General features: G+C 38.8%; 1 protein-coding gene across 1 annotated transcript in view; it reads left to right on the plus strand.

Moving 5' to 3' along the window:
* Nucleotides 1-19,968, plus strand: part of hcn2b (hyperpolarization activated cyclic nucleotide-gated potassium channel 2b) — a 51,805-nt gene that overhangs the window by 13,334 nt on the left and 18,503 nt on the right. The window contains exon 4 of the mRNA XM_058639155.1: nt 8,061-8,279. Within this exon, the coding sequence (XP_058495138.1) occupies nt 8,061-8,279 (219 nt within the window). The remainder of the gene's footprint in view (nt 1-8,060; nt 8,280-19,968) is intronic.

Consider the following 19,968-nt stretch of genomic DNA (forward strand, 5'->3'; position numbering starts at 1 on the left):
ACAGCAGTAACCCATCATAAGCAAAGTATACAAAAGACCATAATTGAAGCAGATGGGCTACAGCAGCAGGAAAACCACACCAGCTGCCACTTTATTAGGAGTCCTGTGTACCTAATATAGTGGCTGGTGAGTAACTTTCTTCCTTTCTGTAATGCATTCAGCTGTCACTCAAAGACAATATCTGTAACTAGTAGAGAATATACATGAAGCTGACAGCGGAGAACCCCTACAAGTCCAATAATCAGGCTTCTGCAGCACACTGGTCACGAGAGACCAGATAATCATGGCCTCTTCCCGCCTCCTTCAGGCTGATTGGCTGTTGGATCAATGGCATCCGAGCAAAGCCTCTCTCTTCTCTGTGCTTTAGTTTGAACTCTGAATCTTTTGTAAAATGTTATCTCGGCTGATGTCAGTGTACACCAATGTCGCTTTGTTATCAACCCACGTGCATTGTATCAACACACAAACATAGTCGACATCAATAGGGACATTAATAACCAAAACGATCGGAGTCAGTGTTCCCTGTAGTTTCTTATAATCCACTTTTTCAAGATGAAAAATAATTTTCAACCCAATTCACAATATGAATCGTGACATAACATTTCTGGCCATTTTTACTCCTATTACTGTAACACCTGATATTATTTGGAAAGACATTTCCAAGAGATTTATGTTTGCTGGACCGTTTTTAATGAGCCGAGTATCCATTTATTGCAGCTGGCAGCTATTGTGACAGATATCAAGTGTTTTGTTTCTTGTGTTCTTGTGTTGTGTAAAGCAAGTGGTGCAGTGTAATATAGTATTTCGATTGTTCGCTGCTATTATGCACTGTATTATTTTTATCGATGTGGTTCTGTACAGCAATTTGGTCAACCACGGTTGTTTTAAACGTGCTCTACAGATAAAATGTGACTGTGCTAAAAGAAGTGAACAAGCTCATGTGGCTCAGAGATATTAGGTAAAAAGCTGGCAAATATTCTCCAAATATATTTTATGACTCCTACTACGTGATGATCCCCCGTTCTCACGAGAGACTAGTGTTTGTTTCTAGTGTCTATGGTTTTGGCAGATGATCCACTGTCAGAAAGAAGAACAATGTCTATTAAAATTCTCATTAATGTTTAGTTATACTCACAGACTTATTGCCACATTTGAGTCCTGGAGGAACAGCATAATAACAGGACACCAAATGAAATAGACTGTGTGCTTGACGTTTAAATCATTGTTGGAAATGTTAATGATAATCTAACTTTAATAGAGACTGAATATGTAAATGAATGGATGTTGTGAACATCCCAAACATCTTCTGGTATGTTTTATTTACTGAAGATTTTCATCATCTAGTGTTTAGTATCCAACAGCCTATTCATTGAATTATCATTTTTATAAAAGTGACCACAACAGCAATGGAAAACTCATGGAAACGGATTGAATCCTTGGATTTATTCAGATTGTTTGAGGGTATTTGTGTCTCTGTTATGTGAAACTGCTCATGAATCAGACCTGTTTGGGTCCAGGGAAAGGACGTTTTGTGCTGCTTCATGGTCAATTTATTGCAGTTACGTGAAACTTATAGTAATTTCATGTCCATGTTCCTCGTGAATTATTAAATTCTGGAAAAAATAAGTCAGCTTTGAGGTTAGCCATATACACACACACACACACGCATTTAGTCAAAGAGGAAATGCTCCAGTCGGATCCAATCTGAAGCCTTAGATTAAAATGAATAAATTGTTTATAAAATGGAACACTGTTACAGCCTCATTGAAACTGCTGTTTTTGTGGGTCAACTTTTCCCTGTGAAACCAACCCCATTTTAAGAAGAAAAGTCATCATTCATCTCATAGCTTGGTGGACTTATGAATGCAAGTTTGTCTATGAGTAGAATAAATAGGAACAACAATGATGTTAATATGTTTCCAAACAGACTCTTTCACTTATAAGAAGTCCCTTTTAGTGGTTATGTAGCGGCGATTTAGCTAAATGCTAACGTTAACGTGCTATCATGCTCATAGATGCTTGACTTGACTTAATCCTCTTCACCCGTCCGGGAGCATAGGGCCTCAGTGAAGTGTCTCCAGCGCTTCCGGTCACACGCGGTCTTCCTCACCTCTTGCCACGAGGTGTTGGTTTTGGATAAGTCCTTGTTGACACCTCTCCTCTCTTCCCTTGAGGATTCCACTCAAGGGCAGATCTAGTGATGGATGCAGGAGGCTTTCATAGGGTGTGGCCTATCCAGCTCCGTTTCCTTCTTCTAATGGTGACTTCCACCAGTTCCTGGCCTGTTCTTAGTGGGTCTTGATTACTGATCTTCCTGGGCCACGAGATTCCAAGGATAAAGCATTCATTCATAGATGCAACACTAAGTAAATATTCATGTTTTCTCTCCACTCATGATAGAAATAAAAAAAAGGACAGTTGAGGCTGATGTTAACAGCCACGTTTCCACCAACATTTCCAGGAACTTTAATTACCAGGAATTTATTTACTTGGGGAAAATAATTCCCAGTAATCTGTGTGGATTGTGTTTCCACTGCACCTGAAGGTTCGATAAAAAAAAACAAAAAACTATAAAACAATTACAAGAAGTGTGGAGCGAGGTTGCAAAAGAGCTTCAGTGGAATGGTGTTTGTAAATCGAGCCTCAAAATAGTTCTGAATTGACCTTTTGAACAATGCGTACTTCCACGTCAGTTTCTCAAAAAGTCGTTTTTTTGTCACTACAGGGCTCTGAATACTCACTGAGTAAATTGGCATCACTGAAACAGCTGCACAATGTGTTTTCCACCAATCAGCATTCTTCAGCACACAGCTTCGCCCCTCCAGAGTTCCTGGTAATCTGAAAAATCCCTTGTCATAGCTTAGAGTCGAGGTAAGGTTTTCCCTGGGTAATTTAGGTGGAAACGCACAGAGGTTTTTCAAAATCCCAGGTAAATGAGAGAAGTGCTTGTGGTGGAAAAGGGACTCGTGTTAGCTTTGCTTAGTTTAAACCTGATGCTGCTGCTAACGTAAATATCACAGGATTATCAGAGTAATCATAGCTCATGAGAGAGACGTGAACATCTGTGCATCAACAGAATGATTTAGCAATTGTTAGCAAATAAATGTACTGATAATATTTTCTTTAAATATTGCATTCTATAATTTAAACAGTCATCTCAGAACGGATGCTTGCAATTGGAGCTATATGACCACAGCTTGCATCATCTTCGAGGCATACTGTCTGGATGCACATGGATGCACATCAACAGCAGTCTGAAATGTACAGCTGTGTCCCAAAGCAGAGGCTCGACCCTGTGATGGACACACTCCATGATGATGTGACCCTCAGAGGGCATGAACCTGCTTCTCCTCTGCAAATAGCCACAGGGCTTGGAGTCGACAGGAGGCAGATTTAAATATGAAAAAATACAAAAATACTGCACATTGTATGTATACTGTACATTATGTGATTGTTTACATTACAATTATTACAGAGGAACACAATGAGCATGCACTTGACAGAGCCAGACTCAGAATGTACGAACAACTACCTCGACCGGTTGGGGTACGAGAGAGGAGAGAACGGAGGAGGAAGGGGAGAGGGTTAGTGGGTGAAAAGAAGAATGGAAAGGAGGGAGGAAGATAGAGGAGAAATAGAGAGCGGGAACATTTCAAAAATCAATTACATTAATAACCTTTATCGTCATCATTATCATCGTCTCGTCCAGGGTGTAACATCATGCCTCTCGCCACAACGCCATCTGGGATTTGTTCCAGCTCCTCCTCAATGTGACCCCAAGAAAAGAGGATAATATTAACATTAGCAGTAATGAGTAGCTATATAATATATAATAATGGGTATTTTTATAGTATATTAGAGCTGTAGCATTGAAGCTCTGGAAGCAGGAATACCTGTAAAATAAGAACAAATAAGAGGAGGAACGGAGAGTGCTCGCTGCATAATGCCTGTTCCCCCAGCAGTCCAGGCATAAGGCAGCATGACTAAGCGATGGTTCAGAGTTCACTTGAACCAGCCCTAACTAAGCTTTATTAAAGAGGAAAGTTTTAATTTGAACTTTAAATGCAGGGAGAGTGTGGGAGTCTGTTCCACAGGAGATGAGCTTGGTGGCTGAAAGCTCTGCTTCCCATTCTACTCTTAGAGACTCTGGGAACAACAAGCAGGCCTCCAGCCTCCATTTTCAGAGCGGAGTGGTCTATTTGTGGGGTAAGGAATAATCGTATCTTTGAGATATGACAGGGCCTGATCACTGAGTGCTTTACATGCAAGGAGGAGGATTTTAAATGTTTTAATTTTACAAGGAGCAAGTGTAAAGAGCTGGTTCCTGTCAGTACCAGTGCTGCTGGACTCCTCCGAGACTTTTTAGAGCATCCTGATGATAATGAGTTACAGTAGTCTAGTCTAGATGTAATAAAGGCATGAACAAGCTTTTCAGCATCCTTTATTGACAGGATTTTTTCTGATCTGATTTGTCTCATGTTGTGCAGGTGGAAGAAGAGTTAAACTCAAATAAACATCAGTTAATTTGAGCAGTAAACCAAGATCCACTGAGTCAAATTCTGCGTCAACTTTGGATCTGATAGAGTTAATTGGCCTTTTGCACAGCAACCGTCAAAATCACAAATTAATAATGACATTTAGATTCCTCCGTGTCAGGGTGCATACTGTTTTTTTGTCACACTTCCTTGACATAAACTGACCACAACTGTTGCTTAATGAGCAATGTAACTTGAGCTTGTGCTGCTTTAAAATGACTGCTGTGCAAAGAGCCCATTAAAAGTACACAGCAGTTTGTCACTGGAGACACATATGAATGATTTGGGTAAAATATTTAATTGTATATAAGTATATACTGTTACTTATATTCAGAGAACCAGCAAACCTTTTCGACCTAAAGCTAATATCGAGTTTCCTGTAGACAAAGAGAAACATATTGAATGTTCCATTTCCAGCTATGGTTCTAAACCTGTAACACGCATTTATCTTTGAAAGCATAGCTAACAACATGCCTCGACATGCTCATCAGTCCATTATTCTGCTTGAAAATTCACTTTCTAAGCAAGGGAATTGTCCCCAACTCTCCACCCTCTGCCCCAAAGTCTCTATGTTTTCATTGTAAAGTAATTATACACCGAAGCATCTTGCAACCCCCTGTACTTGGTTTGAAATAATGAATGCAAACACAATCCCACTGGTTCTAAATAATGAATCCTACCATTGACAACAAGCAATGTTATGGCAATTTACTTTACTTTACATTTGATATATTAAAATAATATATATATATATATATTCCAACATCTATATATGTATATATATATATATAGATGTTGGAGTCTCAGTTTAAGAAAGACTTGCACACACCTCAGAGAGATGCTGAGCAGCATGACTGGCAAAAATCAAACCTACCTACATCAAATACACGCTGCGAGTCCAACACCATGTATGCCCAGAAGGCTGTGCTAGCATGCACACTCAAATTCTATAATTATGCCATTGTGCATCATGGATCGTCCCATTCTCCCTGTGTGTTCCTCCCTAAATGTAATTAGCCATGTTCCACAGTGCCCAGTGAAGTCCAATGGCAAATGAAATGAAAACAAGAGCTAATTTCATTTGTTCCGTACCCCCACCCCCATCTTAGGGTGGTATGTCTGCAGAATTAGTTTACTGTGTTACTATGGAAGTTGACATTTTCACTAGTAGGAGACAGCTGTACACTATGTCAGCTTTTATCATCTCATAATTATCTTAAACTCCTACAGAGTGGTTCGAGCTGGGCAGTGTTGCTTCTCCTGCTCATACAATCACATACAAAATCCGGCATGAAGTATGCTCTCATTCCTGCATTAACAGGCACTTAATAAGGTCAATACCACTTACTGGCTCATTGTATGTGAGTTTCTGGTTGTCTGCTGACTAAAGACTGGGAAGAGTTACCAGTTGTCAAAGGTTAACGGTGTCCTATTGACCCGTCCAAAGCTCACTGTTGTTGTGAGACTAGTTCGGTTCATAAGCCATCACCACTTGTGATTTCTCCACTTAAAATCCCTCACTGAGGGGTTTTATGTCATTATAGTGTTTGAGGAGGAGTTATGTTAACTATGGCTCCTGGGCATCATCGAGCCATATTTTAGACACACTCTAAAAAAATAAGTAAGAAAACTGGTCAGAATTTGTTTTCAGTCTTTACTCCATAATTCTTTACTCACCTTTTTTTTTCCACATATTCTCAATCACTATTTACAGAATAGTTAATAGAATAATCTCTGAGTTTATTGGACACGGCCTTGAAGGTTTTCACTGGCAATGTGAATAAACAATTGTGAGTAATTCTGAGGCGAAGTGAGGAGAGTAAACTCTTACCACTTAACACAACAGAAAGTACTCAAGGATGTCTATCAGAAGGCATGGTTTGTCACATAGTCACTGTTGTACATATTTGGTTAATTAGATTTTTAAAAGAAGACTTAAAACTTGTTATTTTACTCGAGCCTTCAACTAGATCCTTTTTTATTCCACCCTCTGTTGTGTTTTAAAAGTTAAAACAGAGTTTTAACCTTTTGACTCTAGTCTTTTCCTATTACCCCGTGTTGTATCTTACTGTTTTATTTGCATATTTTGTTTTATTTCAAAGTTAAAACAGGGGTTTTTACTTTTTGACTTTAGACTTTACATTTTCTGTGTTGTGTTTTATTGTTGTATTTGCTTTTTAAATTTTTATTTTCCTTTTATTGTGAAGCACTTTGCGCTGCAATCCTTGTATGAAAGGTGCTATACAAATAAAGTTTATAATTACTATTTTGAATGTCACACTGTGATGAGTTAGATATGTAACTGTTGGAAGAAAAAAAAAATCAGTCACATAAAAGCCTTAAAATTGCATCTCTGATGTGAAAGACTGCACTGAATGTGGACACAGAGTTGTGGCAACAAGTTATGGCACACAAACAAACATATGAAAATTGAAGTCATGGTTTGGGTTGGAGCTAAGTGGACTCATAATAACTTTCTAGTTATTCTGATGTTTAGAATTCTCATCTCATTTTCCTGTGGTTCTTCAAATCACCTATCAAACACTTATTTTCACCTGATGATAAGACCTGATGGGAACCTCTTTCACCTCCAACCACATTTGAATCTCAAATGAAATGCAAATGTCCCTGGGAAGATATACAAATCAGAGAAGAGCCCCAGCAGTCAATCAGTGGCTGAGGACACCACTCAACCCAAGCCGGGACACTCACAAACACACGGGTTGGACAGTGTGTGTGAGCCACACCTGTTTGAGGACATGATGTGAGGTTCATTGGTGCGCGTCAAGGAGCTTTTAATGACTCTTACATGAGAGAATTAGAATTGACTGAGTGCTTGAGCACCAATCAAAGGCAGACTGAAGAAGGCAGATGCGCAGGCTCCTCATTAACACTCCCCCCCCTTTTTCCCCCCCTCATCTCCTTCTGCTTGGCCAAGACAAGGTGAAACTGCTCAGTGATGATGATTAGGCTCTCCACCAAACCACCACCACAATCTCCAGACACACAGACGCACACTTTTCAGGAATGTCTTACTCGTTTGCACTTTTATTCTTTGAATAGCACTCTCTATTCTCTCTTCTTTAACAATCTGACATACATGTCCACAGGAATGGGCCTCAGCAGTACATCTTTGTCAGAGATGACAGGCTCAGGTCATCGGGTCAAAACCACTGGAGCATAAAAGTAAAAATACAAAAGAAAGGAGTTAGGGAGAAGTAGGTGATCGGATCTTTTATTGTCACAGTACGATTTAGACAAATTGTACTTTTTCCAACCACATGGCTGAGCCAATTATGTCACATGTCACACATGGCATGTCTGTTGAGGAGCTGATGCCAGAATAAAGATCCATCTTCTACCGCTTCATCCTCCACATGAGGCATTTTCCTTCAACTCTTAGTTAAAGGAAAATGGAAAAACTTAGTTTCTTTCATTTCTTTCTATCTCTTTATGTTTTGTTACCTCACACAACAAAACAATGTCACTCTCTGATCCCCCTTTGTTTTCCCATGTCTCCTACAGAATGACTCATGGAGCGAACTCTACTCCTTCGCACTCTTCAAGGCCATGAGCCACATGCTGTGCATTGGATATGGAAGACAAGCCCCAGAGAGCATGTCGGACATCTGGCTGACCATGCTGAGTATGATCGTAGGAGCCACCTGCTACGCCATGTTCATCGGCCACGCAACTGCACTTATCCAGTCTCTGGACTCGTCTAGACGCCAGTACCAGGAAAAGGTGAATATTTGTCTCGTTGTGGGTTTACTACCATGAAATACAGAGGATTATTTTGGGGATAAAGTCTGCAAGATAAGGACAAAAACATATTGTTGTTTCTGTTTCGGAGGTTTTGGCACGTTATCAACACCGGTGTGTGGAAACCACTTTCTTGCTGAGACTTGGATGAGAAGATTAATACTGCTCTCAGTCCATAAAGACTGGACATGGGTGCTAGGGTGGCGCTGTGAAAAGACTGGAATTTGTTCAAATAAAGAACAATGACATCCTTTCTGGTGAAGGCCATTTTAGTTATTTGATGCACTTGGGAACTGGAGGGGAGAGAAGGGGGAGTCCTGTTTGTTACAGTCTCGTCTCAGCATCAGATGTCATTCATTCTTGCACACTGGACCTTTAAAGCTATAGCCTGTTACTTTTCAATCTAAACTAATCTCAGTTACATTCAAACCATCATCAAATCAACTCCCTAAGTGTTCCTCAGAATAGCATGTTTTGCATTGTGTAACGCTGCAGCATTCCTATGCTGCACAGTGTGTGATTAATTTTACATCATGACTGATGGAGGGAAGGCGGGAGCATAAGGCCAAGCTCATAAAAGGAGAAAGCAGCGAACGGTTGGAATATGGGCCGAGAGTCATCCTTGCAGAAAGCTCTGCAGGCTCACCAGAGGAGTGGAGAAAGTCTGTTGCTGTGGCTGAAAGTGCCAACAAATAACAGTAAAAAATGTCTTCTAAGGGTGCATTCACACCAGACCTTCTTAATTGAACCCAAATTATTTTGCTCGGAAAGTCCGGTTCGTTTGGGAAGGTGTGAATGTACAACCGAACTCTGACCATAGAAGCAAACTCTGGTCCGCCTAAAAACAAAAGTCTTGTTTCGCTTCAAGTGAACCAAATGCAGGTAGTGGACTACAAGGCAGGGCATTGTTGGTAAACACAAGCAAAACATACACGTGTGTAGAACGGTAGCCAGGAGAAATGGGGGAGCAGTGTGTAAGTGTCATATGTTCACATAAAACACAATTTAAAAAGACCAAGACTGATAGGATTTGATGCAGCTCCATGTTTTGCTCTTATGTGGAGGAAACAGAAGTTGCCCTGCATTAATCAACAGATGAGCGAGTTTTCCTGTTCATTATTTGCCTTGTTTTCTCCTTCAGTAATTCTCGATGCAGCGCCACCTCAGGCGAGGAGGGGAATATGTTATTCAAAAGGTTTGTTTCCTTTCACTGAAGTGCAGTGTGAAAGCAAACTCGGACCGGCTGAATGTTACAACCCCTAATTGAACCGAGTCACAGTTCAGTTCATGTTAGTTTTTACTTCCCGCAGCTTGTTTTTGAGCTTTAACCACTGCAAAACTATCCCAAAAGTTACTTTTACACTGTAAGACATTTTTAGTCTGTTCAACTTGCAAACGGAAGTTCACCTGCTGCCTTAGAATTGCAATTCAACTCAACTTAAGCATTATCCTTGTTTTGACTAATAAACTCAAGTTAATAAAGTTGAGTAAAGTGCAGTGGTATAGTTATCTCAACATTCTTCTATTAGTTATAAAGTTGATTCAACTTTCAATCGCTTTGTGGTTCAACTCGTTACAGCAAGTTCAAACAAATAAATATCCTGTATTTACAGAGATTTAAAAGTCACTTTCTGCATTATAATAAATTACAATTTCAAGTTGATACAACTATTTTATATTGACACAACTTGTCCTATCAAGTTAAGAAAATTTTAATTTCATATTTGTTTTAATTTGAATGTCTATTTTATTTTGACTGATGCTATCAAGCTTAATGATTTGAAATAATCACAATCGACTCTTGCAGCTCTTGCAGTCATTTATTTGAACCACGTTAAACAGCAGCTTAAAAAACAGCTGTGCTAACAAAACCAGCCAAAATGTCTAAACCACACCAAAGACAAGTTGTTAAGTATCATACATTTCCACATTATAATTTGGCCCAATGTGGTGTGGGTACTGGAGGTTCAGGCAGTATGCTGCTCCCATCAGCATGGCGAAGCCTGTGGGCACATCCTGTAGGTCATGAAGAATGATTGTCTCTTATACCACCACAGCCACGTTGAAGATTTTGAGAGCAAATGCACCGTGCCGAGATTCCTCATGTCCAATTAACAGTCCAACCTGCATTCCTCTCATCAAGGGTTTCTCCATGAGCCTGATGACGAAGATAAAGACAATTAAATTATCATAAAAGGAAAACATGTTTTTTTTTATTTTTATGAACGTCAAAATATACTGATAGAACAGTTGTGACATCTCATTATTTTATCAATACTTAAAAATTTTACAGACATAACCCCCTTTAATACAGCCTATTGAGGGCCAGGTTGCTGCATCTTTCTTAAATTGTACTGTTTTGTATAACATGTACTGATGCTGAACAGTGGTTGAACCTTTATTCTGACAAGGTCTGCACTAATACTCAATCTCAAATAAGATTGAGATACAGTCTGACATTAGCCAGGCTAGTCCTCCATTTTATTACTGTAAATTCTGTGTAGAAGATTTTGTTAAATATGTTAAAGACTGACAGTTTCAGATTAGTCCTTGGTAGTTGGAATATTGTATATATTTTAATTATGGCAAAAAAAAATCTGTATAAAAGACTAGGGCTGCAAATAACAACTATTTTCAAAATTCTTGATTAATCGTTGTTTCATCAATAAAATGTCAGTAAACATTGAAAATGTTGATCAGTGTTCTTCAAACCTGGAAATTATATTCCCAGTGAATATTCACATTTAAGAAGCTGAACAATCAGAAAACTTATTTTTTCTTATTTAAAGAAAAATACTCAAACCGATTAATCAATTATCAAAGTAGATGAAGATTAATTTATTAATCGAGTAATTTCTCCAGCTCTAGTAAATACATTGACTTACATCACACATCCTGATTACATCTGACGAATCCTCAGCCAGATCAAGTAAGGCAGCTGTTCTTTTGTGTTGGTTTGTGTCCTACACAAAAAAGGCAAGAGTATGTAAATGCAATAGAATCCTCTATAATCATCTTATTTTGGTACATACTTATAAGAAATTAGATTTGTTTTCCTGAACAGTCCATACCTCCTGTTGAAGACACTGTAGAACACTGCTCAGGTTTGACCTCCTCTTTGATGCCACCCCAGCTTTGTAGAGCTCCAACAGACTTGCCATTGTGGCATCTAGTCCTTCCAGAAATGACTCCAGCAGGTTTTTGGTGACAACTCTGTCGAACTCAGCACTCAGCTGAAACAAATGACAAAATACAGAAAAGGGGGCATGAGAGAAAGAAATTGGAGCTGCATAAAGCTTTATAAAGACAATGAAAATACACTAAAGGCTCCTTGCGCACTGAAGAATGGACAAAACTTACATTTCCACTTGATTAAATGCCCATTCTTGCAGATATCTGAAAATTGGGAAAAACATACAGTATATTAATTGTTTATCTGTAGGCATATTACACAACATTATCAACACATTTACTTTTGTTTTATGCAGTGTTGCTGTTGGTGACGGAGACAATAGACTGATTTAAATTAAAATGTAATGTAAAATCCTTAACTATATCATGAGTGTGACTACCAGTCCCACAGCATCACTGACCCTCCTCATACACCCTTTTTCTGCTGGCTAAGACACACGTCAACAGACGGAACCAGTTTAGTCTACAGCAACATTCGTTTTAATTCAATAGTGACTGACGGAAACATCAGGTGATTACTAGTGTTGTCAAAATAAAAATATTTAATTGCGATTAATCACATTAATGTCATCGTTAACTCGCAATTAATCACACATTTTTTATCTATTCTAAATGTCCCTTGATTTATTTTTGTCCCATTATTTTTCTCATTTCAAAGCTCTTATCAACATAGAAAAGTGGATCAGCTTACTTTCTGCAAATGTTTTTTTTATTTTAAACAATATTGGCATATACTGTAGTGTAGGGCTGAACAATTAATACAAATGTTATTGAAATAGCAATACAGCTTACTGCAATTTCAAATTGCAGGAGACGCAATATTTGTTCAAGCCAAAATATTATTTTAGATTAATTATTATTACACATCTTATTCTACGAAGAGACATTACATAGCATATATACATACATGATATCAGACATACATTAGCCAGCCGCAGGTGAATATCTCTGTCACCCTGCATATTTTTGAGTTATTCCTCTTATTGTGCGAGCCGCACAATAATAAGAGAGGCTGTGTATCACCCTGCAGTGCTGTGAATAAAGTGCAGTTCTTCAACGCAGACAAAGTCCCGTGATTTAGTGTGTTGTTGCCGTAACGAGCTAACCCGAGCTAAAGGAGCTAGCGGTCTTTGGACGTATCCTTACTACGGTTTGGGGGGGTCAGCCAGCTTAGTTGATAACACTGCATACATCATTACTTGGATGTAGGGAGTGCGACGAGAAATGATCCAGGCTGTGTTGGATACGCAGAGCCCGCTTGGAGACGGAGGAGCGCTGTCATCCACTCAAAACGTAACGTTCACCTACTACTCTTTCCGGTCTAGCTATATCCGGTGTGGTGTTGTAGTTTTTTTAACGTTACTAGTTGTTGCAACAGTATGTGAAAAAACTACAAATTTTGCTCGGCCAAAAGGAACGTTGATCTCGCGATAAAAAAAATTGCCGCCGTTAAAATGAGGTTTGCTTTTACGCCGCTAATTACGTGTTTAACTGACAACACAGGTTTACATTGGAAAAAAAAAATTAAAATTAAACGAAGGTCTGACGCAAATGAAGGTCTCATCTCTCCGTCTAGCTAAAAACAAGACATATTAAATATATATAAAAACGGACCTAATTGGTTAATGTTTTTGAATTATGTACTTTTTTAGAAAAGGCGCGGTTAAGGAAATTTGCCCACAATGAGTCTAACAAGGTCACGGTAGTTAGCTTATTATCGACTTCAATTAAGTTTTCAGCTACAGTTAAAAACTAAAATCTACATTCAAACATCATTTTAAACAACATTAAGATTGATTTACACATACTTAATCAAAAGATATATATAAAAACTCACCTTCGGTAAGGTAAATCAGTAGGAAAGTTCCTCTCCTTTAGGGGTCCTGCTGCTCCAACTCGATGAGAAAATTAGTCCGCCACTATTCACAGGTTGTTATCAGGTAGCGCTGCATATTATCCATCCGCCATGGAAAGTAGTCCTCTTTTGTTTACCACTTTTTTCTATATTTATAGATTATAGATTCATAATTGTGAACACAAAACTTAGCTGTATGTACAGACAGGTCATTTTATATACCTTTAAACTTTGCCATGGTTTAAAGACGATTTTCTTTCAAGATTAAAAGTAATAGCTGCTTTTTTTTTCCATCTTGCCACCTGCCATCCCCCCTCACCCCTGCTCAATGAAAGCCCGCCCTTTTCACCACCCACGCACAATTTAATCATAACTCAGAAATTCTAGTTAAGTGAACACATCAAGATCATCAATTGTCAACACAACATAGAACTTAAAGTTTAAATTCAGAAAACGTGCAAACTTAAGTTTAAAATCCAAAACTTGTCAGAGCTCTTTGAGTTAAATAGAAGTATTAATTTGACATAACTAAAAGGGGCTGTAGCGTTTTACAGTGTAGTATCTTTGAGTGCTCAATCCATGTGCTCCTCATTGGGGCTGGAGCCTTAAATCAGGGTGTTAGATAAAGTACTACATCACTGTTACCCAGATGGTCCCATTGTCTAGACTAGAGCATGACAAGATGTCACTAAAGGAGACACCATGGGATACTAGTTTAGTTTCCATAGGGTGATCACACCTGATAGGAACAGAGAGGGTTTTCACATTTGATTCAAACACACTTTGATTAGAAGAGCATCTGTTCTATTAGCTCGACATGCATGGCAGCAGCTCGCCGCGGCTCAGCCAGTCGGTCTTCTCTGTACAACAGTACATCAAAGCTTTGGGTGTCTGTCTGTCAGCCAGGGAACACACCCCTGCTTTTTAGGGCCATGATGTCATTACTGCTCTGTGTCTGGTTAGCGTTCTTAGATCCTGGCTGATGTGGAGATGTCGTGTGCTGTCTGCTGTATCAGTCATACACATGCATGCAGACACGCTCATGCATGGATCGTTTTTTGCACTAAAATGTGAACAGATTATTAACAGATATTCATCTTCAGGGCATTGTTTTATTTCGGTAACCCGCTGACTCTTCACACTGGAGAGATAAAGTGATCGTCTTGCTTTATTTTCTGAATCATAATATCAGCTGACATGATAATGTTGAGTTTATAGCCGTGTGTGTCAGATTAATGAGCATGGTAAACACATAAGAGAGTGGATACAATATCAAAGGATCTCTGGTAAACCATGCGTAATCATTGAGCAAACCTATAAATGTCACATCAACATTGGATTAGGATATTGTTTTTACAATCAAAATTCATTTTTATTTGGTCCAATATTGAATCATCAAGTCACAAGATCTGTTTCTTGAAGCTCCTCCCACAGATATTAATAGGCCCTTCCAAAGTTGGTACATAGCATTAAAACCATAAGCCTAAAGGGCGTTGTCTTGGACAAATGATCTGCTGACTTCATGCTGGAGTCTCTGTTTTGTGTCAGTTACCATGTTGCTGTACTTTGCCAGTGATGTGACGTCTGGAGCCAGCACTTCCTGCTCTTGCTCTCACTCTGTTTTCCTTCCACAACGCACATCAGTGAAATAATGATCACTATAGGCCTGAATAAGACAACAGATCCAACGTCCCATCCCCGTTCAGTACCCATGAGCATTTGTTCATCATTAACAATGAACTGAACCGTGCTGCACTGCAGTCTGCAGCAGGACCATCAGATAAGAGGCTGGAGACAGAGACATGGGTTGGAACTTGCCTCACTGACAAAACAGATTCATTGTATAAATGCTCGCGACAGCATGAACCTTTATTGACATAACACAGAGTAAACAGTCAGCATTGTGCTCAGTGTTGAGACAGAAATGTCATAATAGCTCTGCGGCTCAGCATCGTCTCCAGGGAAGGATTGCAGAGACCCGGCTGACCAAAGAGAGATGTGGAATCAAACTGTTTACTGCTGGTTTAAGAGTTAGGTTGAGCACGCTGTGGTTTTTCTGCCTTATCAGAATTGATTCATGTTGTTTGGTTAGCTGTGTGTTTAGCAAGGTTAGGAACACACACACAGCACACAGCACACACACACACACACACACGTTTGCACAGCATTCATAGCGAGGACACTCACAGATATAATGCATTCCCTGACCACTTACCCTAACCTTAACCTAAACTCAATTCGCTAAAACCAGATCTTAAACCTCAAAAAGTGCTTTCCATGGGTTACAGAACGTGAGGACCAGCCAAAATGTCCTCTCTCCTCACAAAGAAGAAAGGTGCTCCAATCTACTGTGTTAGGCATGTGTGAAATAAAGTAAGAATGCTTTCACAAATGTTTAATTCTATCTATTTACAAAGTCAGCTAAGAGAAGAAAAACTTAAATCAAATCAAGATTTTTTTGCTGTCAAACCAGCATCAATTCTAATAGGTACACTTGCACACAGTCAGGAATTATGTAGGCCTTTAGTCAAGTATATGATTAACCACTTATACCAAACAGGCGCTAATGATCATCATTTGCATGTAGGTTGAAACACAGTCATTAACTGAAACAGAAAAAGCTGTGTATGAGGCTGAAAACTGAGTGAGACTCTGCTACCGAGGTGAGTTTCGTTTCACAGGTCACATGCACAGCATGTGCAGAAACAAGGCACAGGGTAGTTAAACTACATCAGCAAGATCTCCCCAGGCAAGACTAAGAGACAGGGGTTTTTAAGATGTGCTGTCCACGCTCCTTTGAAGAAGCACAAAGAAACACAATGGGCAATGTTGAGGACCGTAGACAGCAGATGAAAGACACATCACGTCAGATTCACCCATCTACTGTCTGGAGAAATCTGACTCGCGGTTGTCTTCAAGGAAGAAATGCGGCCAAAAAGCTTCTTCCTCTAACATAGTCATACCTCTGACATGGAAACAAGGCCAAGTGACTCTTCAACTATTCACAGGACTGATGAGTCAAAATTTGAAAATATGCGGTATGTGGCTGTTCATCGAAGGGCGTCCGCTGCGCTGGAGTACAATACCGTCAGTGACGCATAGTGGAGCTGCCTTGTAAGTTTGGAGCTGCATTTCTGCAAATGGCGTTGGGGATTTGGTCCAGATTAATGTTGTCCATAACGCTGAGAAATACAAGCTGGTACTTATTCATCATGCAGTACCATCAGGGAGGCGTCTGATTGGCCCCAAATTTATTCTGCAGCAGGACAATGACCCAAAACATACAGCCAAAGTCATTAAGAACTATCTTCAATTTTAAAGAAAAACAAGGAGTTCTGGGAGTGATGGTATGGCCCACACAGATCCCTGAGCTCAACATTATTTGATATGTCTGGGATTAAACTGTATGTACTATATACACACACACATATAAATGTGTATATATATATATATATATATATATATATATATATATATATATATATATATACACATACATATATATATATATATATATATATATATATATATATATATATATATATATATACATATACACCACACATTAGCCATTATGTAACTGCCATGTCTTGTCCCCTCAAGAGCAATCGGGTAATCGTGTGTGTGTTAGATGGACGTTAGAAAAGCGAGACGTGACCCGGAGCCTTCACTGATGAGCGCGGATTTACTGAGCCTTGACACATCAAACAGCAACTGGAGGGACTGCTCATTCCAGGGTATAAAAAAGCTATTTCAGCTGAAATTAATTTGAATTAGTGTCGGACGACACGGCTAAAAGAGGTTATCATGATATGGACATTTTCAAATTAGTCTAAATTCATAATTATCACAATAAATGTCAGATGATTAAAGACAGATTCAAAGTGACCGCATGTGTTTTAGAGCTGAAACAATGAATCGATTAATTGATTATTAATCGATTGTTAAATTAATCGTCAACTATTTTGATAATTGATTCAAAGCTTTTTTCATGATTAAAACAAAATTACGATGGTTTAAGCTTCTTAAATGTGAGTATTTTCATCATTTCTTTGCTCTGGATAACAAAGAAATCATTTCCAGGTTTGACAAACACCGATCAACATTTTTTTAAGTTTTCTGATATTTTATGGAATCATTCATTCATTCATTCATTCATGTAGGATATATCAAGTCTATATATTATTATCATTTTAAATACATACATTTTCTATCTATCCATGTCATTCAGAGATCTAGAAAATCACTTATGAATTGTTAAAAGTGATGAAGCCGAGGCCAAGACATTTAGAAATCATACAGTTCTACTAATACCAATTTTTATTATTTGATGCCGTATTATAATCGACTGTCTCTGCTGCCAGATGCGCACATATTTTATTCTTCCATGCCCTGAGTTTATAATTTTGGCTCTGTTAAAAATTCTCCAAGGTCAAGAATGTGTATGACGTGTGTGTGCGTGTGTGTGTGTGTGTGTGTGTGTGTGTGTGTTGTTTTCCCATGAGTAAACCGACCTTGAATTACAAAGTTGAGCACCACTATATGAACACTTCTCTTTCTCTAACCATGCTACTGTATATCCCTGCTAGGATGTGTTTGTAATGGTTAAACAAAATATGTGATGATGACTTTTTATTTGACTGGATTTATGTCATTAGTGCTTGATGCAAATAAGGAGGTGATAACATGTAAGACACAGATACTGACAACACGATCCAAGGTAAAGCTGATCTACGTCCCGCGTTTCATAACGTACAGATGACGTGAACTTTTCTCGTCTCTGCTGTAGGAGTCATGCATTATTAAATGTGGGACATAAATGTGTGAGTGCATCTTTGTTTGCACGTGTTTACGTCCCTGCCTCCGCTCTTCAGTCGGAGAACCAAAGCTTCCGCTGCTGTCGATGTCAACTTATTCACTGAAAAGGACACACACACACACACACACACACACACACACACACACACACACACAGAGATACTGTAACTTGTGACTTGTCACATCCTGACACAGCCCATTAATAGGAGGGCCAATTCAATCTCGCTCTTCCCTCTGTAGCAGCTTACACTGACAGCGATGCGTCGTGTGCACGAGCCACAAACTCCGGGCTTTATGTCCTATAAAAAAACCTCTCTGTTGACTAAATCCACTGGCTAAAAGGGAATAGATTTTGCAAGTTTAGTAAATTTGTTAGTTTCATACAAATTCAAGACGGACCTTGCGTTATTCATCCACATAACAGATGCCAATGGATTTGCTTATTTTTAAAAACTAAAATAAATGGAATTAGTTCAAGGTGCTGATGTGGTTTTTGAGTTTTCAATGTAGGGCTGAGAAAACGTGTTGTATCCAAATGGAAATTGCACTTTGGAGAAATGCAATTTGCAAATCACAAATGCTGCAATTTAACTGGGTTTCACTTTACATTACAGTCCAGTAACAATATGATATTAACTTTGACATTGAGAATAATAATAATCGCTGAGCAAAATCCATTCATAATAGTAGAAAATAAATTTTGGGACATAATGGGAATGAATTTCAACATCGCTCTTTTTGATTCTCAAACAATAAATGCTTTTTAGGTGCGTTTGTGTGTTATTATTTATGCCCAAACCAACTTTTACGTACGACAACTCTGTCTCACAGTCTGCGGATTATCGTCTTATTGTAATTTACATTTTGAGCAAGAGACAATTTTCTGACTCACTTCCCACTCCACTAACCTTGAGTGACATGGCCACTAATCTAAGTCTACTGCCGTAAAAAATAAGGGAGTCAAAAACTCCTTTAACAGAGAATGGGGTGGGGGGGGAGAAAGAGTGTAAGCGAGATGTCATTCAAGTTTAATTGAGACTGTCACACGCTGTACCCTGAGGCAGGAAACACTTAATAGGATCCTCCCAGTTTATCCCTGATTGAATGAGCAGGATACTGTGGAAGTCAGCTGCATCTTCATTGTTACTCACACACAGCGAGTGGTGGTGGTGGTGGTGGGGGGGTTGTTTTCTTACATAAGTGAGAGTTCTTTAAAGTTTTTTGTTTTGTGTTTTTTGACACAGCATTTGTGGGACACCATTTAAATATCCTCAATAACTATGTCTCTATAATGTACAAGGGACATACACATTGGTGTATGAGTTATATGTATTTACTTTAAAGATGTGATAGAAATCTGAAACGATGGTTATCATTCAGTGCTGCCATGGCTGTTCATGCTAAATGAACCATGACCTGAGGGAATTCATTAAGCGTGAAAGAGACTGAGATTAAATTTGGTTTATGCAAGAAAGAAAATGATGCAGTCAATTGTTTTTGCTGATGTAATTTCATTATGTGGTCAATTGAAGTAAGTGATCGAGTCTGATTATCATGTTGCGTCACGTATAAGGTCATGCTGGACTGTACGTCGGGCTGGAGAACAGTGTGCATAAGTGTGAGGTCATTTTGAAATAAAAACAGGAAGAGTAGACAATTAAAAGATGTAGACTTATGATCATTTTTAGTTTTCTAGCTCATCATACATGTGATTACAACATACACTCTTTTACTAAAGTGAATTTGACTAAAGTAAAACATAACTGCAACATGTTTACAGTATTTTTTTTACAGATTATTTTTGTA

Source organism: Solea solea, chromosome 9, assembly GCF_958295425.1.
Source record: "Solea solea chromosome 9, fSolSol10.1, whole genome shotgun sequence".
NCBI classification, from domain to species: domain Eukaryota; kingdom Metazoa; phylum Chordata; class Actinopteri; order Pleuronectiformes; family Soleidae; genus Solea; species Solea solea.